The following is a 25,215-nucleotide window of genomic DNA, read 5'->3' on the forward strand; positions in this document are numbered from 1 at the left end:
GGGACTCGCAGTCCCAGCACCGAAAGGGGGCTCTCAGGCTAGGCTGAGCTGGGACTACAACTCCCAGCGGGCAGTGCTGTGACCACCCCTTCTCCCGCCCCCTTACCACAGCCCACCTGCCCGCCGCGGGTTAAGGCTGGGAGGGCGCCGCGCGCCGTGAGGGCCGCCGCACATGCGCCTTGAGGGAAGATGGCACCTGCCGGCTGCTGCTGCGGCGGCTGCTGGGGCGGCGCTGTGGCCGCCGCGGACGCCGCCCGGCGCGTCTTGGTGCTGCTGCTGCTGGGGGTTTTGTCTGCCGGGCCGGGACCCGGCGCCTTAGCCACCGAGCACTACTCGCCGCTGTCCCTGCTCAAGCAGGAGCTGCAGCACCGGCAGCAGCAGGAGGCCCCGGCGGGCGGCGGTTGCAGCCCGCAGTCTGGGGACTGGGGGGACCAGTACTCTGCCGAGTGCGGCGGTGAGTGGGGGGCGGCGGGCGGGCGTCGGGGTTGCGGCGGAGCGCCTGCGCGGCTGGGCCGTAGGGGCTGCGGGCCCTGGCGGCGGTGCTGGCCGCCCTGGCCTCGCTGCAGCCGGCCGCGGCGTGTACCCCTGCGGGAGCCGGCTTCTCGAAATGTTGCGCCAGGGCCGCTTCCCGCCGCTCGCACCCACGCCGCTGCGCGCCCTCCTCCCGAGGCCGCCTTGGGGAGGGCAGTGAATAGTGAAAAAAGCTGGCAGCATTCTCCCGAGGCCGGGGCGGGCTCTCTGCAGCCCTAGCAACTTTTGAAAGGGTGGAGGAGGAGATGGCAGGTGGCCCGGGGCAGCCTCAGTCTCGCTCCGGCCCCCTGCGGGTGCTGTGTGAGCGAGGGAAGGAGCAAAAAGGGCCGGACCCGCGCCCGGAGCGGGGATGTCTGGCTCATCTTAGGTCTGGAAATCAGATTTGCTGACCTCCCTATTGATGTTTTGTATTATACATAGCCTCCGAGAATTTGATCCCTGGAAAAAAAAAAGGAGGGAACAGAAGAGTAACCTCATTGTATCTGTTCACTGACATCTTGCTTCCAGTTGTTTAAGACTGACCTGTGGTCTCTCCGGTGTCTCACAGAGAGTAAAAGTAGCCCTGCGGGCGCCCGTGTATGTCAGAGCAGTGTGTGTGTGTTGGCACTGGACCAGCTCATTCATTTACATTGGGCACTATTGGCCTCAGTTTATTCCTCAGAGGCAGGGTACATATGTCCATTTTTTGAAGTTCTGTAGTGGGTCCTTTTTGGGTTCGCTGGTACCTGCAATGCAGGAGACCTGGGTTCAGTCCCTGGGTTGGGAAGATACCCTGGAGAAGGGAATGGCTACCCACTCCAGTATTCTTGCCTGGAGAATCCCATGGACAGATGAGCCTGGTGGGCTACAGTTGTCCATGGGGTGGCGAAGAGTCAGACACAACTTAAGCAACTAACACTTTCACTTCGTGGGCATTTTTACCTTTCAGTCCCCTCCCTTCTCCTTCCTCTTTCCTCTTGGCCTGTGTGAGTTCCCTTAAGGGTTGCTTTTGAAACGTCAGGGTCTGCTTGACTCATAGGAGCTGGCTGGTTGGTTTTATGGTCTGACAGCCGTCTGGCATTGTGTACCTAGGAAGGCCATAAGTATTTTTGGTTGAGATGAAATGTCGAGATTAGCACAGTGTGATTTCCTTTCAGCACAATCTGACTTCCTTGAGGAAGTCTTACTCGCTGAGGGCTATGTGACTTCTGTATTTTGTAGTAGGCCATGGCCAGTAACAGCATAAATGCACAGTGGAAAGAGAATAGATTTTACCTCTGTCACTTTCTGTGACTCTGATCAGGTTAATTGCCTGTCTTTGCATAATTGCCTCCTCTGTAAATTGAAGACTGTTCCCTAATGACAGGGTTTCATTTTCTTCACAAGGATGCTGTGAGGAAAAGGAGGAATAGCTGTCATGCACGTATGCAGTGCTTGCTGTGTGCCAGGTGCTGTTTTAAGAACTTTAAGTTGGTGAGACAATTCTCTTAGTCTGTTAGAGCCCCGGTAACTATGCCATTGGATGGTAGCTCCTTTTCTAGGAGGAGAAAACGGAGGCACAGTGAAATCATCACTTTCCTGAGGGCCCACAGTAGGACAGGGAGGAGCCCAGTTAGTCAGACTCCTGACAGAGTTTGTCTGAAACACTCAGTGGTTAAACACATTTGTAATATTTACAGGCATAGAGAAAGTAGTGTATAAACCTTCCCTTCCTTTCCCTCCTGTATTCATATGGTGCTCAGTGACTAAAGGAGACCCTGATTCTAGGCAGTGAAGGATATAAATCAATCTAATTATGAAATCAGTTGATTTTGTTGATCTGGGTGACACATTTTCATTTTGTAGCATCAGGCTCTTTCCAATGGTTAAGAGTCCTCGTTGGAGCCAACTCTGACTTGTATTATGCTTATCCCCCAAATAATGATAAATGTCGGTTTTCAGAACCAGGGCATTTGGAAGAATCCTGTTCATCCTCCATGCCTTCACATACAGAGCCTAATGTTCTCTGCTTCAGAGGATGAACAGAGGCTTTAAGCATTATTTAAATGTTTCAGTTTTCTCTTTATCTCCTCTGTGTAATACTTACTTTCTCAATCTTCCAGACAGCCTCCCCTGGGCTAACATGAAGGTTCCAGTAGCAGCTGGAGTGGCGTGGCTGCTGCCGCTGTCACCCCAGGAAGTAATTGCCGGGGTCAGCTGCTTATGCTCTCTGGGTCCCCAGGCATTCCCATTAGTGTTACTGGCTGCAGTATGTGACAGAAGCCCTCTCTTTTGTGGTAGAAGCTCGCCCAAATGTTTCTCTTATTTCTCCATCCTTGTCCTAGACAAGCAGGTAGAAGCAAGTGAAACCTACCTCAGTCCCTCTGTTGCAGGAAGAACAGATGCAGCAACAAATTCAGGATTTAGAGTGAGCCAGACATAGCCTGAGGGGCTCATGCTCTGCATCCGAACGAAGCTCCTAGATGATCAGGATCAGATCTAAGCAAGTGCCAGGATCCAGAACTAATCAGTTATTCAAAATCAAGATATGACCTCACCAACTATTAATCATGTCACTGGACTATCCAGCCCCAAATGAAGCCAGCCCCTCTTCAGAAGGTGGACACAGCCACACAGTGGCTTTTCAGAAGCCTTCCCACTACTGCTAGATAAAAATAACTGAGTTGGTGGCTGCATGAGCCTGAATCTGCACACCTTTGGATGAGCTGTGTACGTATTCTTTCAAGACAGAAATTTCAGTGAGTGTAGGGCTGAGGAGAATGGCTGGTGGGAGCTGTCGGTCTGGAGAGGACAGTGGCTGGAATCCAGGCCCCAGGGAGCAGCCTCGGGAGGCCCGGTTGCCCAGATGACAAGCTTGAATGGTCTCAGTGCCATGGGACTCAGCCTGGCTTTCCTGTTCCCCAGCCCCCCTTCAACTTTTTCTCCTCTAGCACGTTTTTACATTTTGCATTTTGTTTGAATAGCATGTGTAACCACAAACTTGATACTCTGTTTTCCTATGGTGAAAATCATCTTACTCTTTTAAAAAATGAATACTGTAATGTACATATTTTTAAAAATAAAAGTAAATGCTCCTCCCCTTCCTTGTTATCTTTGCCCTGTTTGTAGTTTGGAATTGTGGGAAGAAATAAGGAACAGAAGTTCACCCCGAATTGTTTCCTCTGGTTCTATACTTGTCAACACTGCATCCTTATTTAACACAGTGCTTGACACTGAAGCAGGTACTGTTTTTGTCTCCATTTTACATAGGGGGAAACCGAGGCAAAGAGAAGTTAAGAATGGTTACTCAGTAGAGGGTCAAGCCAGGGTTTGAACCTGGCCTGTCTGTGAACTACTCGTCAGTAATATTTGCATATTAGTATAATTTGTGTGGGTTGCTTCAGTTGTGTCCGACTCTTTGCAACCCCATGGACTACAGCCCACCAGGCTCCTCTGTCCATGGGATTCTCCAGGCAAGAGTACTGGAATAGGTTGCCATTCCCTTCTGCAGGGGATCTTCCCCACCCAGGGACTGAACATGTGTCTCCTATGTCTCCTGCATGGGCAGAAGTATTCTTTGCCACTAGTGCCACCTTCTTACTAATATTATTGATAAAGTCCCGTGCCCTTTAGCTTTGTTTGTTGAGAGTTACATTCTTAGGTGGCTTGTCCTGGGATTTTACGTTTACATATGTGCAGGGTTGCTCCACTGAGTCTAACGTTTTGGACTGTAGAGGGGACTGGTGTGCTCTTTAACTGAAAATCTGCGTGTTTGCCTCGTGGATGCTCCTCAGTGTCGTAGGTGCTGGGGTTACAGCACAGTTCCCCGAGCTCCTCCATGGAGCCTGTGTTCTGCTGGAATAAGGAATCAGCATGCGATAGGCCTGGTGAAAAGTGCCTCTAGGAACAGAGTCGTGTGGGGATGCTTCTTTGAGAAGCCCTGGGAAGGCCTCCGCTAAGGTGACAGGAGCAGAGGCTCAGATGGAGTGAGACTTGGAGAAATCTGAAAAGTGTGTTAGTCGCTCAGTCCTGTTTGACTCTTTGTGACCGCATGAACTGTAGCCTTGCCAGGCTTCTTTTGCCTGGCAGGGATTCTCCGGGCAAGAATTCTAGAATGGGTAGCCATTCCCTTCTCCAGGGGATCTTCTAGGGATCAAACCTGGATCTCCTGCATTGCCGGTGGATTCTTTATCATCTGAGTCATCAGGGAACCGCGGTATCCTTAACCTGACACCCTGAAGTCACAGATCTGGTAAAGTAAGGTCTAGTTAAATTGTCACTTGTCCATTGATTCAAGAAACCAGGTTTTCATTTCTGCTCTTCCAACCAAAGTTAAGCTGCATCTCATTCCAATGCGACATTCATCTGTATTAAATATGTCTTTACATGTTCTTTATAGAAGGCCCAGGTGTATTTTACTTCAAACGTATACATTTCTAGTACTTATTTCAAAAATACTTTTGTTTTCCTTATTTGAAAATGTATTAATAGAACAGTAAATTTATGTGACTTTTTCTTGCTACTGTCTTCTTGAGAGTTTTTTGTCTACTCCTAGGTGAGGTGGTTTAGTCCTTGATGTCTTTATGGTCATTTTCAGATAGCCACCTTCATCCAACTGGTGGTGTTAGCAACTATCCATGCTTAATGCCTTGATCAAATCCAGTGATTAATTTACAACCTGAAGTAATTTTCTTTAGTTTGTTGAAATTAATAATCCCAGATTTGAGTTTATTTCATTTTCTCACTGTTCTTTATGGAGAACTGAATATTAATGTCTGTCTGATTTGGGAGTTTTAACTGCCAGATAAACAAGGAAGTAGCTGTGAATGTAGCTCTGTGTTTTCGACAGTTAGACAGACTTAAAGATTGTCAGTATTTATGGTCTCTCTCTTAATTGAGGAATTGGTTTTTTAAATACATGAAATTGATCTTATTGCTCACAGCCTTAAATTATGGCCGTGTCTTCAAGGTGGTAAGGAATCAATAGAGGGAAGCTTCTATAATGAGAGCCGTTTCCTCTTTTATTCTGGCTGCGGGGAAGTTGAGAGCCAAGTTTTATGCCCAGTCATGGCAGCTGTAAGTAACTCTTTCAGTTGCAGTGTTTCCTTGACCCCTTCTTCCCTTGGCCCTGATTTTCAGTGTTATTTATCATACACAGTTTTGTGGCTGATCTCTTCTGATCTTTTTAAAGCACACAAACAAGTTTGCCAGTGTAAAGGAGCTAGTTTATTTCAAGCACAGAGGTTGAGGCTTGGAATGATGAAGAGATCCGTGTATTGTTACCTCACCAGCCCAGGCCACTGATCACTGGGAAGGTGATTTTTTTTTTTTTTTTTGAAAAAAAATTTTTTTTTCAGAAAATCATCTGATTTAGGGGTGGTTCTTTGTAGTGAGCAGCCAGTGAAGCTGATATCCTATGGTATTTGCATTTGTTGTTCAGTTGCTCAGTCATGTCCTACTCTTTGTGACCCCATGAACTGCAGCTATCCTGGCTTCCCTGTCCTTCACAATCTCCCAGAGTTTGCTCAGACTCATGTCTGTTGAGTTGGTGATGCCATCCAACCATCTCATCCTCTGTCATCCCCTTCTCCTCCTGCCTTCAATCTTTCCCAGCATCAGGGTCTTTTCCAATGAGTTGGCTGTTTGCATCAGGTGGCCAAATTATTCGAGCTTCAGCATTAGTCCTTCCAATGAATAGTCAGAGTTGAATTCCTTTAGGATTGATTGGTTTAATCTCCTTGCTGTCCAAGAGCCTCTCAAGAGTGTTCTCCAGCACCACAGTTCAAAAGCATCAATTTTTCAGAGCTCAGTCTTCTTTATGGTCCAACTCTCACATCTATACATGACTACTGGAAAAACCATAGCTTTGACTATGTGGACCGTTGTCTGCAAAGTATTGTCAGCAAAGTAATGTCTCTGCTTTTTAATATGCTGTTTAGGTTTGTCATTGCTCTTCTTCCAAGAAGCAAGCAACTTTTAGTTTCATGGCTACAGTCACTGTGGTATTTGCAAATGGTGTTTTCATACTTACTAGGTTTTTCTTGTAGAGCTGGTGTCATTAAGAACTACTTTTATTTTTTACAAGTTTCTGTACGCTGGTGGATGTGTTCTGCTTTGAGTGACCTGGTGGCTCAAACAGTAAACAATCTGCCTTCATTGCTGGAGACCCGGATTCAATCCATGGGTTGGGAAGATCCGCTGGAGGAGGGCATGGCAGCCCACTTTAGTATTCTTGCCTGGAAAATCCATGGACAGAGGAGCCCGGCGGGCTACAGTGTCGTAAAGAGTCAGACACAACTGAGTGACTTAACATTTTCACACTTTCACTTTTGGATGACAAGGGTTATTTTTTCCCCCCCTGGACGCCCGCAAAAAATTCATGGCCTGGCTTTTAAACTCTAACTGCGTGGAGCATGACTACGCGAAGTGGCAGAGCACTTTCTCTGTAAAAACTTTTCAAGAAGTGTCTTTGACTGTGTGTAGAGACGGCTTGGCTTCTTTGCACTTGATAGATACTTGGCTGACTAACCAACTTATACAGCATCTCCTTTTCATAATGTAGTGTTTCCAAGAGGTCATCTTTTCTTTTTGTTTAAGCTTGTTATCTTGCAGACAGAATATGTACAAAATTTATCAAAGCAGAATTTTAATACTTTTCACTTTGGGTTAATGCTTTCCACCATTTTCCATCTGCTATCTTTTTTATTTTCACTCTTTATTGAAATATGACATATGCAGAAAAATGCTTCTATCACAAGTATAAAGCTCCCGAAGTTTTCCCAAACTGAGTAATGGAGGTTAATCAGATAGGACCCCAAACCAGTAACTGCTATCTGTTCTTAAGCATGTTGATAGTCTTATTCTGTGTCACCCTGGTTTTATTGGGAAATATTTGCTGTGGCTTCATCTCTGACTCAGGAACTGTCACAGTGCATGGACTCTGCTCGGTGCTGGCGTTCTTCACATGGACACCCGGGGTCCTGTGTAAGGAGGTCTGTCCTCTACTTGGCACCACTTCCGCACAGGAGATCAGCTGACTTCTCTTGTGACTTTTTTCTGCCTGTGTTTGGGATGTTCTAAGTGACACCATGTTTCCTTGTCAATAATGGTTTCACATCACTGCCTAGATCTGCTTCAGCTTCCCCAGTAGAGATGATGATGTTTGACAGTAGGTGTGGGCTTATGAACAAGTCTTCAGCTCGTAAAAGTACACTTTGCGCATCGGATGTGTTTTCAGTCCAGCTTAAGCTCCAGGCTAAATGATCAGCCTTGGCGGGTGAGGCCGGCTGCCCTGTCGGTGGCCTGCAGCACCCGCCACCCAGTTCTGTTCTTGAGTTGGTGCTGCATAATTTGCTTCCATGCTTCTTTTTCCATTATGTGCAGCTGACCAGCTCCTTTTCTTTTGGGTTTATACATTCTGTACATGTGTTAATACTTTTATGTGAGTTAATACAGCTTCAATCAGATTATATTCATGTTTTGCTAAAAAGTCATTGTCTCTTTAAGATGGCTTTTTCAGATCCTTGTTCTAGAGGATTAATTATATATGTTGACTTTGTAATCTAATTCTCCATGGGCAGCCTCTATTTTCAATTTGTTTTATGATAACTTACACATCTCAGGTACTGATAAATAATATTAGAATAAAAGAAACATATAAATTCTTGAGGAAGAGAATTTTCCCAGTTACTACTTTTCCTGTTATTACGGTCTGAAAGAAAAGTACCACTGGGGACCATCCAGGAAGTTAATATACAGCATCTCTGATACTGAACCGAACTTGAGTCTGCTTGCCCCCAGCACAGCAAAGCTGATCTGCTGATACCGGGTTGTCGTGAAGGAAAGTTCAGTGTTTATTTGCAGGGCACGAAGCCAGGAAGAATGGCAGCTTATGCTCAAAAAACCCAAACTCTCCATAAGCTTTCAAGGAAGAGTCTTAAAGACAACATTTGGGATGAGAGTTATAGGCTGTGGATTTTCTTCTGATTGGTTGATGGTGAGGTAATTAGGTGATGTTTTGAGAATCTTAATCATCAGCCTTCTGGTTCCAGCCAGCCTGGGGCTACAGGCTTGTGGTCAGCAGGCAGTCACCATCCTCCACCTGGGTGGGCTCTCCCCTTCTGCAGAACATCTCCAAGATATGCATCAGATTGTTATGTATATCCCTTCAGGAGGAACTGGGACTTTTATTGCTGAACTATTATTTACGCTACCATTACTTTTCTTGCTTTGAATTGACGCTTTTGAATTGTGGTGCTGGAGAAGACTTCTGTGGATCCCATGGACAGCAAGGAGATAAACCAGTCAACCCTAAAGGAAATCAGTCCTGAATATTCATTGGAAGGACTGATGCTTAGGGTCCAGTACTTTAGCCATCTGATGTGAAGAGCCAACTCATTGGAAAAGACCCTGATGCTGGGAAAGATTGAAGGCAGGATGAGAAGGGGGCCTCAGAGGATGAGATGGTTGGATGGCATCACCGACCCAGTGGACATGAGTTTGAGCAACTTAGGGAGATAGTGGAGAACAGAGAAACCAGTTGCTGCTGTCCATGGGGTTGCAGAAAGTTGGACACAACTTAGCAACTGAACAATAACAACTTTCCTTGCTTGACTGCTTTTCGTTAGTTTCTGTATTCCCTCACTTCCCTACATGGTTGCTGCTTGCATCTGCTCTTTGAAACTCAGGGAAGGCCTAGGGAGCTAAAGCCTTTTTTCTACAAACAAGAAAAAGGGGCTATCGAGGGGCTTTTGTACCTGGTTTTGTACTTGGTTTCAACAATTCCCACATTTCTTTGATGCTCCTCAGTCTTGAGGGGAACAGGGGCAGAATGAGAAAGAGAATAAAGTTTTGAATAGAAAGGTTAATCATAAACTTGGCAGGACAACTCGGTGTTAGGGGGACCCAATTTCATCCTCAACAGTGGTTGTCTTACAAATGTGGAAATTGATAAAAGCAAAGGTACTCTTAAGTTAATGCCATGTAGCACCTGCTTGGCCTTCAGGAAGCTCCTCCAGCCACAGGTTACCCTACAGTTGGGACTACAATTGTCAATAAATGTCTGGCACTTGACTTCCAAGTTCTAGCTCCTCCATGGGAAAAGCCCAGTCATCCGCGTGTTCAGGTGAACCAGGCCCACCATCTGTTACACCTAGAGTGAAGAGGTCAAGTGATGAGCATGGCAGCAGCTGTGGAATTCCTTATAAAACATTTTCCTGCAGGGATCGGCCGTGGGGTTTGCTGTTGGCACACTTTCAGTTTTTACTTGCAGGACGGGAATGTGTGCCATATGCGCTCTCCTTCCAGTGACACGGCTCCCCTCAGCAGGAGGTAACGCTCTCCTCTTATGGATTGAGAAGGAAGTGATCAGGAGAGAACTTCCACACTTTCCCACCGTCCTAGCTGTGGTCCGGTTGTCTTGGAGGGTGCCTCTGCCTCGTGCAGCATTCTCCACATTTTCCATCAGCATACAAATGGTTATAATAGCTCCCATCTTGCAGTAAAGACAGGACCACCGAGTCCTTCCAGCCACCACCTCATCTCTTTGTTTACTTTCACCGCAGAATTGCTCACAGAAGATGTTTGTATACACTGTCTCCCTGTCCTACAGTCAGGTCCCATATCTTCACCAGAGACACTCTTCTTAAAGTTGGCTGTGTATAAGGTTTAGGAGAAAAAAGAAAGAAGTTGGATGGCATTGCTGCAGTAAATTATTACTAGGACGCTGCATTGGTATGATGAGTGATGACAAATGTGCTGTGTACCTCTGTCCATGGAGTATCCTGGAGCGTAACTGTGGCAAATCTTCGTCTCACTGTTTCTCTGTTTTGTGACCTTGAACGTGTCCATTAACATTGATCGTCATTCCGCTTGGGTACAATGAGCCCAAAATATGTTCTACCAGTTTCAGAGAGTGGAGCATCAAAAAAAAAAAAAAAAAAAAAAAAGTTTGTGAAATTATTTTGAAAGCTGTAAAGTACTGTGGAGATCAAAATAACTTCAGGAAAGCAGGAGGAAGAAATTTTCAGGAAAGAACCAGCAATTTTAGCGTAGATGTACATACTAACATTTCACAGTGATTCTGTGAACTGTATGCATTATGTCCATTCCTCACAATTGCCCTATGAGGGTATGTGGTGGTACTTATTCCTGTTTTACAAATGAAGAAACTGAGGCTAAGAGAATTTCAAGAACCTGCCCAAAGTCAGACAGCCAGTTAGGCATCTAATCTGAGTCATCCTGTGCTCTGAACCACTCTTACTTTGCTGCCAAACTAATTAATTACATTTGATGTCAGGGAAAGAGTAGATTTAAATATTAAAAGAAGAGCTGGTTCTTTGAAAATACAGACATTAATTAGAGACTAATTTAGCAAGGCTAATCAAGAAAAATGAGAAGAAACAAGTGCAGCTGGCCCTTGAACAATGTGGGTTTGAACTGTGCAGGTTCGGTTACACATGGATTTTTTTTCAGTAGGAGATGCTGCAGTGCTACGTGATCTGTGGTTGGTAAATCTGACTGTGGAACTGCGGATTCAGAGGGCTAAGTATAAGTTGCACACACATTTTTTAACTGCACGGAGGATCAGCACCCCTGACCCAATTGTATTTCCCTTTAGGAATCATTGTAACTCCGTATATCTTTATGACAAAGATGTAGAACAATTCTAAGAAACAATTCTAAGATCCCTCCTCAGAAAAAGGTAAATTACCAAGTTTATTTTCCCTCTGCCTCTTAAATATCTTGTCTCCATCAGGGTCAGCTCTTTTCTTCTCATTGAACTTAAGCTTCCTAAGCTTTCTTAGAGATCCCACCTGCTTAATCATCCACCATTAATGATTATCAAATTTATATCTGTAGCTCTCTCTTTCTCTGAAATCTCCTTACTACACACAAGACAGCTGCTGGTTTAGCATCTCATGAACACTTGCTTAAATCCAAAGTTAGCGCTTTCCTCCCCTCTAAAAGCACTCCTCCTCTTAAACTCCCAACTTCAGTTCCTGGCACAGCTCCGCATTTCTAGCTGCACAAACTGGGCATAGTGCCTCTTTCCCCTTCCCGAGCTCAGCTTTACTCAAAAAGCCTTGTCCTTTTTACTTCCTATCTCTTTAGACTATGACCCTGTTTTAACCCAGTGGCCTCTACCTATGTTGGGACTTCCCTGCTCTTTAATTGGTCATAGCCTCCACCTGGCCTTCCTGCTCCAGTCTCCAGGCCTCCTGTCACCACCATCAGGGATCTTCCTGCTGAAGCTTTCTGTGGCGTCTTAGTATTAAAGAGGAAAGGAAATAAATGAACTGGATACTAAGCTTGAGAAACTAGAAGAGAAAATAAGGGGAATTGCAGGACTGAAAAAAACATAGCCAGAATAAATGAATTAGAGCAACAGTGAAATTGATCAATAGATCCAAGACCTGCATCTTCAAACAAAGAATAAGATAGATCAATCTGAGAAGGCCAACATGTGAATAGGGAGCAGATGCAACTGTCTGTAATGAATGAGGGGGATATGTGCACCACTGGAGAAGCCATTAGAATTAAGAGATAACTGCAGAGAAATCTCTGCTAATAGGTTAAAAATATGAAGCAATAGAGAAATATTCAGAAAAATGATGTGGAAGAAAATGATGAGATTCTTGTTTTGAGAATATTTCTGCAGTAATCACAGTTAAATTACTTGTATGACCTGAACAATGAGAAAAATAGACATTTCCTAATTTCATGGAAATCTATATCATTTAAATATAGCCAGGTTATTATTAGAAGATAGTTGACTCCATAGTGAATTAAATATTTTTAAATTAAAGAACAAATTTAATCTCCTAGGCCAGACAACTCTAGTTACAACTAGAACAAACTATTTTCCTATCACAGACCTTACCAAACCACCACCAACACTGATGCCAGAATCCGATAAAGTTGGGAAGTGGGGGAAGGAAAGAAAGCTGTTAACATAGTTATAAAAGTCCTGAGTAAAATATTAGCAGACTAAAGCCAGCAAATAAAAGAATAATCTGCCTTGATCAATTAATTTATTCTAGAAGTACAAAAGAACATTCCACTTTGATCACTTGATAGATCAGAGGAGAAAAATCATATGATTAGCATAGAGAAATATAAAAAAAAACCCCGATAAATTTCAGTCACCTTTCCGGATTTAAAATTTTTGGTGAAGCAGAGAATTCTTCCTTTATATGGTAAAATATATCAATCTCAAAATAGCTACATAGAGCAGCTTCCCCCTGGATGTTTAAAAATGTTAAATGAAAAAGTATTATTGTCAGAAGTTGAGGAAATTCTGGGTCATCAAATGACGTGTTAACGTCAAGAATAATCTGGCGTGCCTTTTATCACTAGTGTTGTTGAGCACTTTGGGGAGGTTTTACCCAGTACAATAAGATGCTAAGTGAGTATAAATATTAAAAAGACTTTGATACAATTATGTGTAGTTGATATAGTGATCCACTGTAAGACATTAATAGAGCAGTTAAAAGTTCAATAATGTGGAGATAAAAAAAAAAAAAAATAATGTGGAGGTAAAATATTCACCTCTAGTCAATTAAGAAGACGAAAGATTGACAGCATGCTATATCTCTGCCTGGACCGCTCTCCCAGTCCTGCTAGTCTCCCATGGACCTTCACCTGTCAAATCCTTAACTTTGTTCAGATCTGCCTTTACTCTCAAGCTCTGGGAGTTGGTGATGGACAGGGAAGCCTGGCCTGCTGCAGTCCATGGGGTCGCAAAGAGTCAGACACTACTGAGTGACTTTCACATAAATCATCTCAAAGATTTTTTGTAAAAAAGAAGTCTAGAAATAGATCTCTGGGCAAGGAAATGGCAACCCACTCCAGTATCCTTGCCTAGAGAATTCTGTGGACAGGGGAGCCTGGTGGGCTGCCATCTATGGGGTAGCATAGAGTCGGACATGACTGACGCGACTTAGCATGCATGATGCATTGGAGAAGGAAATGGCAACCCACTCCAGTATCTTGCCTGGAGAATCCCAGGCACAGAGGAGCCTGGTGGGCCGCTGTCTATGGGGTCACACAGAGTCGGACATGACTAAAGCGACTTAGCAGCAGCACTGGTCTAGAAATAGATCCCAGTGTCTACATGTCTTACAAAGATGGCATTCAAATTGATAATTTCATAAGTGACGCTGAAGCAACTGGCTAACCATTTGGAAAATAGATAATTAGAAATTATTCCCTATATCTTAGGCCAGATAAATCATATGACTTACAAATTAGCAAAGGAGATATGCAATTTGGACTTCCCTGGTGGTCCAGTGGTACAGAACTCACCTATGAATGTAGGAGGTGTGGGTTCAATTCCTGGGTAAGAAAGATCCCCTGGAGAAGGAAATGGCAACCCACTCCAGTATTCTTGCTTGGGAAATCCTGTGGATTTCATACCTGGTGGGCTACAATTCATGGGGTTGTGAAGAGTCAGACATGACTTAGTGACTAAACAGTAACAACAACAAAAGCAATTTACAAAGAGCTACAAATGGCCAATAAATCAAAAGGTTAATCTTACAAGTACTGTGTTCAGATTGGAAAAGATAAAAAGAATGGCAGTACTCTAAGTAGAGAGAGAGAGTGATGTTATACACTGCAAATGGGAATGAAATTACTTTTAAGTATTGGGATGGAAATGGAGCAATATAATGGAAAGTGTTAAAATTTTTGCCTTAGCAATTACACATGTTATACTTTAATTGCCCAGTAAATTAAATTTGCGAAAAATATAGCCCAAGGATACTCACTGAAACAGTATATTAAGGAAATAAGAAAGGACATCTTAAATATTCAATGTGAGGAGCGTGGTTAAATTCTATGCAATGGAATGCTGTATAGCTGTTTTAAATTATATAGATGTTTATTTGTTGAAACTGAAAAGAATTCTGCAAAGTGGAGGGATTGTTAGAATACACCCATTTTCTATGCAGTGCTTTAGCACAGTGCTCAGTGGGTGGTAAGTTCTCAAATTGTACCTTTTTTAAAAGGTAGGAGAGATAGGTTATAAATTAATGCATACTCAACTACTGATGAACAAGCATTACTGCTTCTTCATTCTTGTCAGACTAAAGTCTTTCTCTGGGTCCATTACTTAGCCTAGTCTGACCACTTACCTTTTAAACTCATATTGTTTTATTTTCCAGCAGCCCCCTCCTAGCTAAGGTTGTCAGTCCACTGCCCCTTTGCATTTGCTTGCCAGTTTGTTTTTGTATACCACTCCTCCTGCCTGGAATACTCCTCCCCTTTCTGCACCCCAGTCTGAACCCATCCATCCTTGAAACCCCACTGTGATTTGTGAGACAATATTCCGGCTTCAGTCTCCGCTCCCCACCAGGGCTCATGTGAGATTTCAGCTAAACTGGGTCCTGTGCTGAATTAGAGCACATTTAAAAAAATAATTTATTGAAGCAAAATTCACATAACAAAATATTAACCATTCTCTAGTGAACAAGTTCAGTGGTATTTAGTACATTCACTGGTTAGTGCAGTTACCCTAAGACATTTCCTATAATTCCAAAGTAAATTCCCACGTCATTCCCCTCCAAGGTGCAGTCTGTGTCTGTGGATTTGCCTATTCTGGGTATTTCGTATAAATGGTACACTACGTGACCTTTTGTGTCTAGTTCCTTTTACTTAGTTTTTGCTTTGGAGGTTCTTACATGTTGTAATATGTATCAGGACTTCATTCATTTTTAAGGCTGAATGATATTCCATTGTATGTATATATCACAGTTTGTTTATCCATTATCTGTTGATGGACATTTAGGCTATTCCCACCTTTTGGTTATTGTAAATAGTGTTGCTATGAACATGTGCATATGTGTACTTGTTTGAGTCCCACTAGTCAGTTCTTTGGGGTACGCACCTAGCAGTGGAGTAGTGGGACTAGGTGGTAATTCTGTTTAACTTTTTGAGGAACCACCCAACTCTACAGTGATCACACCATTTTACATCCCCATCAACATTGCACAAGGGTTCAATTTCTCTATCTTTGTCAACATTTGTGATTTCCCATTTAAAAAAATTATAGCTATCCTAGTGGGTGTGCCGTGATATCTCATTGATTTGTATTCACTGATTAATAATGATGCAGAGCATCTTTTCATGTACTCACTGGTTGTATATCTTTGGAGAGTTGCCAATTCAAGTCCTTTGCTCATTTTTAAATAGGATTGTCCTTTTTTGTTGAATTAAAATTTTTTTTTTATATATTCTAGATACTAGACCCTTAGTATATATCTTTAAAAATTTTTAAATTTATGTATTTAGTTTCTTTGTTGCGCTGAGTCTTCATTGCTGCACGTGAGCTTTCTCCGGTTGTGGTGAGTGGGGCCTCCTTTCTCGTCTGATGTTTGGGCTCTATGGGCTTCAGTAGTTGCAGTACACAGGCTCAGTAGTTGTGGCTCCCAGGCTCAAGAGTGTGGGCTCAGTTGTGGTAAATGGGCTTAGTTGCTCTGTGGCATGTGGAATCTTTCTGGACCAGGGATAGAACCTCTGTCCCCTGCACTGGCAGGCAGATTCTTAACCACTGGACCACCGTGAAATTTCCTTAGCGCATATCTTTCAATGTTAGGTCTTCCTGGCTTAACTTTGCTCTCCTCTTGGTGATTTTTTTTTTTAACCTCTGGTAAATGCTGCCAAATAGTGGATTTTCCATGTTAGAATCTTAACCACTGTGTTTGTTGTGAGGACAGTCCTGATGTGTGTGTAAGATTCTTGGAAACTATGAAATGTTACCCAGTTGTAAAGATTTTGAAAGATGGGATGCTCCTTTCAGTGTTTTTATGCTTGTCATTTTTTTGGTTTTGGATTCTTCACATTGCAGTGCATAGTTAAGTGCTTAAGAGCCATACATCTAAAGTGAGGAGAATAACAAGGACTGTTTGCTTTTCAGAGTCATCCTTTTTGAATTTCCATGATTCCGACTGTGAACCCAAAGGATCACCACCCTGTGACTCTCTGCTTTCCCTTAACACTGAAAAGATTCTGGTACGTATCTTTTGTGCCTCCTGTTTTGGAAACACAGTGATAAACTGTGATACTAAGTAAGTCCTTAGCCAGAGAATGGTAAGCCCAATAGCCTTGGCCCCAGGACTTAGGGCTCCTGTAGCTACTAATCAAATAATTATACAAATAAACATAGAAATATGATAAGGCAAAGGTGGCCTCTGTTTATCAACCAGGAGTTGAATCCAGTTGCATAAGATAAAGATAGGTCATCTGTTGTTTAGTCACACTGAGTCATTATGTCTTATGACTTGGATGGTTGGTCATTCTGGACCTAGGACTTTTTACCTTTAAGCTCCAAGGAATAAAAAATAAATAACCTTATTTCTAGGAGCCTTTTGATTTGCAGGTGTAGTATGATTGTGGTATGATGTAGTATATAGTAGTATGTAGTAGTATGTATGTAGTATGTGTGTAGTAGTATGTATGTAGTATGATGTAGTATTATTTTTCTAGCCTTTGCCTGTGTATCTTTTATGTCTGTTTTTTATCAGTACCAACCAACCTGTACAAGAGGCTCTCCATTCCGGAGATGAGCCCCTGGCACTGTGTGCCTGTTTGTGCTAGTGTGCGCCCCTCCAGCCCGGCGGCCTCAGGGCTCAAGGGGTATTCGTTCACTCTTAGTTCTGGGCGACTGTTCTCCTTTCAGTGCCCAAGGTTGACATGTTTCCTCCAGACCTTTTCCTTCAACATCCACATAGATTGTTTGCTTATTTTGCTTCAGAATTTCCCTTTAGTATACTCTTTATTTTCCAGACAAAGCTCTGGAAAGAACTATGGAAGAACTGCTGAATATGGGTAGAAATTGCAAATTAGTGAATGGTCAACTGATTATACCTAACTCATTGCATAGCTGTCAACTTGATATAGGAAAAATCATGTCCAAAATTAGAGTGGGCTAACTTGTGAAGTAGTGAGTTAACCATCATTGAAGATGTTTGAGTAGAAACTGGTTAATCCCCATCTTGGAGAAGTGATTAGATTATGAGTTATTAGGGACCTTCTTGCTGACTCAAATATTATTTACTAGTTGCATTTCCAGTTTAAGATGGCACTAGCTAGAAACCTATGGGAGAAAGCTTATTAATCTAGGCCTTTTATTTTCCCTAGTTTGAAAATATGGGAGTTAAACTATTCATTTATTCAATATTTATTTTGTACCTATATGTGCCACGTATTGTGCTAAGTAAGTCCTTAGCCAGAGAATGGTAAGCCCAATAGCCTTGGCCCCAGGACTTAGGGCTCCTGTAGCTACTAATCAAATAATTATACAAATAAACATAGAAATACGATTGTGCAAATCATATGAAGTAAAAACAAAGGGTCAGTATTCCTGAAGATATCAAGGAAATCGGGCAAGACAGCTTTCAGGATTTGAAAGATAAATAGGGACCTGGAAGGTGGATTAAAATTAACCTACTACAGTGTGGGGTTGTGTGTGTAAACTACTTTGATCATAGCTGCCCACTTTGTCCACAGACGATATCTATAGGTATGATATTAGAAGTGGGAGAGATTCTTTTTTGATCAGGAAAATAATTTGTCCATATTACACTTTTCCTGCCCGCTTCTGTTATAGAATAAAATAGAAACACTTTAAACTCAGATATGCTCTTCAGTATAAATATATATATATATGTATATTTTTTTTTTTTTTAATTCCGGTTCGCACAGTGCGTGCCCCCATCGCCGCTCCGCTGTGTGCACTTCAGTATATTCAGGCGGTTGCTTGGGAAATGATTTACTTTCATGAGATTTCATTTCTGTTCTCATCCCATCTTTTTGCATGAAAGCTTGGCAAATGGTAGACCCTCATTGAATACTGGATGAAATAATAAGGCTTTTAAAGTATTAAAAAGCATTGTTTATAGACTGCTTTCCTTGACCCTACACAATTTATTTATTAGAGAAATGTTTTACGCCTGTGTGTCTGTGTGTCAGCAGCTGTGAGGAGGAAGGGCTTGTGTCCGGGCGCACCTGGCCGCACATGCAGTACTGTGCTGCCCTCGCGCGGTGCTCAGCCTGTCGCTTCTAAAAGAAACGGAATCTGGTTCCCATGGATGGGAGCTCCCAGCTGTAGAGCAAAGCCAGAGAGAGCTGACAGAGTTCCTCTCTAGCCATCAAGCTTTTACTGGAAGAAAAAAAGTGTAAATGTTCCCAAAGGAGTAGAGAGATCCCATTCAGCGGTCCTGAATGGAATGAAGTCCCGAATCCTCTGAGGTGGGATGCTTTTCTGACCTGTATCTTCTAGCTTGTGTTCTAAGTAGAGGTAGCTTATTCTTGACCTGTTTTGTAGGCAAACCAAAAACCACTCTGTATCTGAACATCAGTCTGGACTTCAAGAGTGTAGGGAAAATAGGTGGAAATGCCTGTTATTCTGTAGAGTCAGTGAAGCCCAAGCGACTACAGCTGATGAGAACCAATCATTAGCTAAAGAGCATACCCATCAGTCAGAAGAGTCACCCAAGGGGAATTATTTGACTGTCATACCTGCCTGTAGGCATCGATATGATGGATTAAAAAAAAAAAAAGAGGAATTCAAATAATTGAGATGTCGCTGAATTCTGATCCTGAAGTTTTGCCAAAAACAACATCTTTAGTTTTATCCTAGCTTTTCCTGTCTGTCTATGTGTTCAAGTTTTAATCATATCTTAGATGAATCTGGTATGAAGTTATCATTTTAATCTGTGTCCTGTAGGCCAAGCATATCATACCACAGCATCGACAGTAAAACCTTCTGACAAAGTGACGGCTGTTTGCATCATCAGATATGATTTGTCTCCAAAGCACAACAGAGCCATCATTTTGTATGTTGGACCGTTACTGCCTGTAAAATCACTCCACTTACTAAATTAACTCTACTTTGTTTTCCCCTAGTTTCCACTTTTACTTTAGCTGTTCTGCCAAGTGTGCATATGTTGTGTCTGCGTGACTTCTTGTACTGTGTCAGGCAGGATGGTTATGTTCGTTGCCTGCTATGCATTGTTTAAGCGCATCTTGCTTCTTGGTCAGATTTTACTGGCCCTATTATGGCATCATCCTTGTGCAACGTGTGTCTCTTACTTCTAAAGAGTTCTTTACAGTTTACAAAGCAGTGTTCTGTTGTCAAGCCACTTTGGAGACCAGTCACTAGAATGTGATCTTTGTAACGTGATCGGTGTCATTGAATGGTCTGTGGAGGGAGCTTTGAAACAGCCAGGAAGATGAATCCTCATGAAAGTAAAAAGATAGGTGTTCCTGGAAATCGAAAACCACTCATGATAAGGGGAGGAAGCAAGTCGGTTACAGCACAAAATGTGTCTTAAAGTACATCATGGATATGACTGAATGTCAGTGTTTTCTTGCTTCCATATAAATTAAATGTAACTTTAATTTTTTTTAAATACAGGTTTCACTCTAAGTTTCTCTTCATTTGAGATAAGCTAAAATGTATGTTTGTCTTTATTTCAGAGCCAGGCCAAGTCTATTGCTGAACAAAAGAGATTCCCATTTGCTACTGATAATGACAGCACAAATGAAGAGTTAGGTGAGATTTGACTTGGGGACTTTTCTTGGGGCATTTGCCTAGAATTTATGATTAGATGCAGAGTGGGTAGGCAGGATGGTGAGGCAGAAAGGACACAGAGCCTGGCCCTGCCAGCATGAGCAGTTTGACCCTGGGTAGGTCATTCAGCCCTTGTGAGGGTTTGATATTTATTATGTCATGAAAGGTCTGGATGGAATCAGTGTTTCTATGGAAATTAATAATTATGGTATGAGTTCTAACTATTAGCATCCATTAAAAGATTATTTGTGTGCTGTCATCAAATATGAACGATAAAGAAGTGAAAGCAGAAGAGAACCACACCTTCTTTAGTCTTCTGTGTCATAACATCACTAGGTTTGATTAGTTTTATTCATGGGGCCAGTCAGTTATTGTTGGTCCAAACTCATGGGTATAGAAAATTGAGTTCATTCTGATCTGCAAATGGGTCATGCTGTTTGGCTTGTTCAAGGCATGTCTTAAAACAGCCTGGTTTCGCCAGTGTCTGATATGCTTTGGGTGTGTCTCCATCATTGCTTAATCAGCTTGCACTTGAACGAGTGGAAACAAATTGAATATAGGACTGAAGAGTGCCGTTGGACAGATTTCACAGAAGGGTGTGCTCCTGGTAGCCCAAAGCACCTGAAGAAATTTTTCTCTGTCTGATTTACACATAATTAGTTTTATCCTTTCTGCTGCCATATCCATTTTATATTAAGGTTGAGCACTATTTTGAAAATATTAATCACCTTTTATTTATATTCTTTGAGTAAGCTTTGAGAATTAATTATCCTTTAAGGCATCAGATTTGGTCTCCTTCGTAATCCTTGGATTCTACTCAGTCTTCTATTCATTTATTACATAATGAATTAAGAGCGTAATATGTACCAGGCCTGTCCTGGTACTCTTAAGAGTAATCCTAGTACATCCTGGGATAGTATAGGCTCTAAGCTGGTTTAGGATCTTCTGCATGTCAGTATTTATTTTTTTTTCTTGGAAAAATGACCTCTGTAAGCATACATGTTACAAGGAGATGTGGAATTGCTGGTTAATAACAATTTCTGGGAGATTCCATTTATCCTAGTTTTCACTTTATGTCTTTGAACTCCCACAACCAAATTTAGATCCTAGTAGAAATTTTTTGTATAAGATTTAGATTACTTTTCAATGCATATATATGTGCTAGTCATGTCCAACTCTTGCGACCCCTTGAGCTATAGCCGGCTGGGCTTCTCTGTCTGTGGAATTCTACAGACAAGAATACTGGAGTGGATTGCCATTTCCTTCTCCAGGGGATCTTTCCAGCCCTGGGATCAAACCTGTTTCTCTTTACGTCTCCTGCATTGGCAGGCAGATTCTTTATCACTGCGCTACCTGGGGTTTTCTCAAGAAAAAAAAAAAATCTACTTTTAGATGGAAAGATTTGAGAGCTGCATTTGATTTTATTTGAAAGGAGTTCAACACCTTGGCCATGAGTAACAATTTAAGCATGTTCCTAAGTGTAATATTTATCCCCTAAAGCTGTATTTGTTTTTATGGGTCACATTCATTTGTTCATTCAATAGATTATGAAAAGATAGAGAGGAAATTCTGAAATTTTTAGATCTGAAAGAATCTAAGAAAATTTTCTACAGGCTCGTTAAGCAAGACCCAGTGAGGACAATTTCCCCATGGTAACACAGCCAGTGAGTGACAGGGCCAGAGTCTGAGCCCAAACCCTGGCTTTCTCAAGTATCTTCCTGCATGCAAAAAAAATAGTTTTCTGTTTCAGTCCCTTTTCATCCAGTCTCAAGGGATTCAAACCGTTTTTGAGTCCAGCCCAGTGCACAGTAGTTTCAGCGAATCCTTGATTTTTCAGGGTAGCATGTTGGTTAGGATGGTGGTCTTGGAGCCAGGCAGCCTGCTTCCCTTGTCTCACTGCATATTGTCGTTCAACAGTTTAAATGCTTCACTTCCTTGTCTGCCAATGAGGGTGACAGTTGTACCTATCTCACTGCAGTTAAGGAGTGTTGAGTTACAATACATGTAAATGGTTAGGATTGTGCCTGGCACCTATTAAGAATATAGTGCATGTTAGTATTACTGTTATTGTTATTTTTACTATTAATGCTCCTGATTCCCACCAAAGAGGTCTCTGGCTAGCCCATTATCTGCTACAACTATCTGAATAGTATCCACTCCTGTTATTCTGAATATGAGTTTGACTTTAATTATTTTTTCAAAGAAATTAGGATGAAAGCAGACCTCTTTTCATGTTGAAGAATGCACCCCAGAGCTCTTGTATTATTATGATGCTCAGTGTTTTGAACTTTACTTTTCTGAGGTTAGTTATAAAATCTCTTTCTGCATTTAATGTATTTACTGCTTTTTACTTTCAGGGAATTTAAACTGAATGACATTAAAAGTTTCAGTTGCCCATCTTCTTGAACACTTATGTCCTTAAACTAGAGGGTCACAATAATGCTTTTTATTTTTTGCAAAGAAATAGATCAAATATTGAATTAAGGATATAATTTTTCAGAAATATTTGGGGCTTTAGGGAGTTAGGGCAAATATTGCAGATGGAAATATATTCTAGAATATTAAAATTTATTGGGTTTTTTTTTTTTTTTTGGACAGGTAAAGTTTAGTCAAAATACTGCCATGTTTTAACAGGTTGTCTTGACTCTAACTTCAAAATACCACTGACATAAGCAGTTTGATTAAAAACTGTTAGGATCTTTAGAGTATATTTTGAGTAATGTTTCGACTATATTTTGAATAGAAGAACTAGGGAAAAGACTGTAACTGCATATTGCAGTGGTGTGAATTATACCTACAGTTAAGCATTATATTAACACTTATATATTGCTACAGTAATTAGAACCTCTCTTTTTGTTCTTAATGGGTAATTGGCAGTAAATTGAGCACCTGCATATATCGAGATACGTGATGCTCTTTGGGTATTTCTTCTAATGTTCATAGTAAAGTCACATTGCCGTGTTATATGGATATTATGCAGGCTTATTACTAGCTCTTCTGAAATATAGATTGGAAATACCATAAAGATTATTTGGTATTTGAAAGTGAGTGATGGGCTTAGACAAAGATAATTGCTTTTTGCAGGCAGATGTTTTATAGATTGCTTTAATAATTTAAATCTAGATAGAGCAAGACTGACTAGCAAATACCAAATGGTAGGAGAATTCAGTTACATCATATTAAATCTAAGTTTCCTTTAACTGCTTCTAGTCCTTGGAGCTGCCTTTTAAGATTTGGTAAAGAATTTAGTTGCCTATTTCAGTCTGAGATCCTTTATTCATTCCTTTAATGTTTCTGTATTCTTTGTCCTAGCTATTGCATATGTGTTGATTGGCAGTGGTCTCTATGATGAAGCAATAAGACATTTCTCAACAATGCTTCAGGTAATTTTTCTTCTTAATCGTATAACTGCAAGTTTATAGTAATGACAAAAATATGGACTTATGTGTAACTAAAGTGCTGCAAAAAAACATAGATTTTAAGATTTTACAAGAAAGTAAAGGAAATCAGCCTTGACCGAGCCCCTTCTTGGTGGTGCAGGCCTCATAACGTGCTCTCATTTAATCTTTGCAGTTTTACTTTATTTTAAAGGACATCAGGCAATTTGCTTGAAGTCTCCCCACCATCAGCAGGCAGAGATGAAGTTCAAATGCAAGTTTCAGAAAGACGAACATTAGCTTCAGTTCATTTTCCTCTCCACCTTGATATCTCTCATGAGATACAGACACTGGAAATTCTTGGAATTACGGATGTTTACTCTCTGTGCAGGTGCTGATCTGCATGGTTAAGTCCACTCATGGATTTGTTTCTCACCGTCTTTAAGACTCTTTAGTAGGAGCATTGGAGCTCTGCTGACTGATTGATGGCTGTGTTCAAGTCTGGTTCAGACCAAGTGCTTAAATACCTCAGTATAAAAGCTGCATAGGAGACCTGTAAAATGCAGCCTGACGACATTGTCCATATATCTTGGGTCATTATTTAACTGTATTCTGGTAGATGCTTGGCTATTATCCATTATCTGTTCAGGACGGTCAAGTAAGGTTAGAAATATGTGAGTTCTAATCTATCTCTGCTGCTCACTAGAGAGTTATTTAACCTCCTGGATTATGGACATAATAATAACTACCTCCAAAAATATTCTAGTTCAGTTTTAATGAAATATCTTAAAGAGTACTTTACTAGATGCCTGGCATATATAGTACATGCTGAGTTAATTTCAGCTACTCAAAGTACCATTCTGGCATATTCATCTGTGCTAATACAGTAAGAGTCAATAGATAGTTTACAGTTCAGCAGGCAGATTAAATTTTAAAACATCAGTTTTGAAGATTTTGTTCTTCTTTTCTCTTTTTAAATGTAGGATTAATTATGTTGATAACTTTGTCTTCACTCTCAAATAATCAATAAGATGTTTTCATAGTTATTACATTAAAGTCCTTGCATCTAAGCGCCTGTGTGTTTGAGTGGTCGTGTGGGATAATATTCCTCAGTGGAGTTTAAAGTACAATGGGTAGATTATAAAGTTTTAAAAATCGTCCTTTTGTTTAGCATTGCAGTATTTTAGAAGGTAAGAAAGCGCTGGTTTGAAAGGGGGACTTTGATACATTTATAAGAGCACATATCAGTTAATTTATGATAGCCTCCAGAAGACAACAGTGTGAGCTTGCAGATGTATTATCAGTTCATTCAACTTTTTGAAAAATATTATCTGTCTAGTTGAAGGCAATATAACAATGTTAAATAAAATACTTTAATAAAAAACTTCTTAATTCTGCCACTCTAACATTATTTTTTTGTTTATGACCTTTTCAAAGTATGCATTTGTTTTTATATAATCTGAATATATATACTATTTTGTATTACTTTTTCACTTAATTTTATAAATTTTTTCAATGTTTCTCTACAGTTATTATTTTAATGACTCTGTGTCTGGTGTCCATTTATTACTGTAAAACTTCTCTTGCAGTTGTGTTCAGAAAGACATCAGAATTTTTCTCTTTGTACTAAGAAAAGATGTTAGTATACTGAAGTTTGATATGGTATTTTCATCAAATCTACATTGGGTTGCTTTCAGCTGATAGATTTTTCTTTGAGAATGTGTGGAGTATAAATTGGACTGCTGATTCTGGTAATCCAAACTACTGATGGGACAG

At 41.3% G+C, this 25,215-nt stretch overlaps 1 protein-coding gene across 4 annotated transcripts in view; it reads left to right on the forward strand.

Annotated features, from left to right (window-relative positions):
- The first annotated feature begins 104 nt into the window (after nt 1-104).
- TTC13 (tetratricopeptide repeat domain 13) overlaps nt 105-25,215 on the forward strand; it is a 76,250-nt gene continuing 51,139 nt past the window's right edge. For 2 of the 4 annotated variants that reach the window (XM_043477150.1, XM_043477151.1), the window contains exons 1-4: nt 105-454; nt 16,406-16,500; nt 19,969-20,044; nt 23,375-23,445. In XM_043477150.1, the coding sequence (XP_043333085.1) occupies nt 190-454; nt 16,406-16,500; nt 19,969-20,044; nt 23,375-23,445 (507 nt within the window). In that variant the 5' untranslated portion in view covers nt 105-189. The remainder of the gene's footprint in view (nt 455-16,405; nt 16,501-19,968; nt 20,045-23,374; nt 23,446-25,215) is intronic. The other 2 variants (XM_043477152.1, XM_043477153.1) reach the window with 1 other exon arrangement.

This window comes from Cervus canadensis, chromosome 8 (assembly GCF_019320065.1).
Source record: "Cervus canadensis isolate Bull #8, Minnesota chromosome 8, ASM1932006v1, whole genome shotgun sequence".
NCBI lineage: Eukaryota > Metazoa > Chordata > Mammalia > Artiodactyla > Cervidae > Cervus > Cervus canadensis.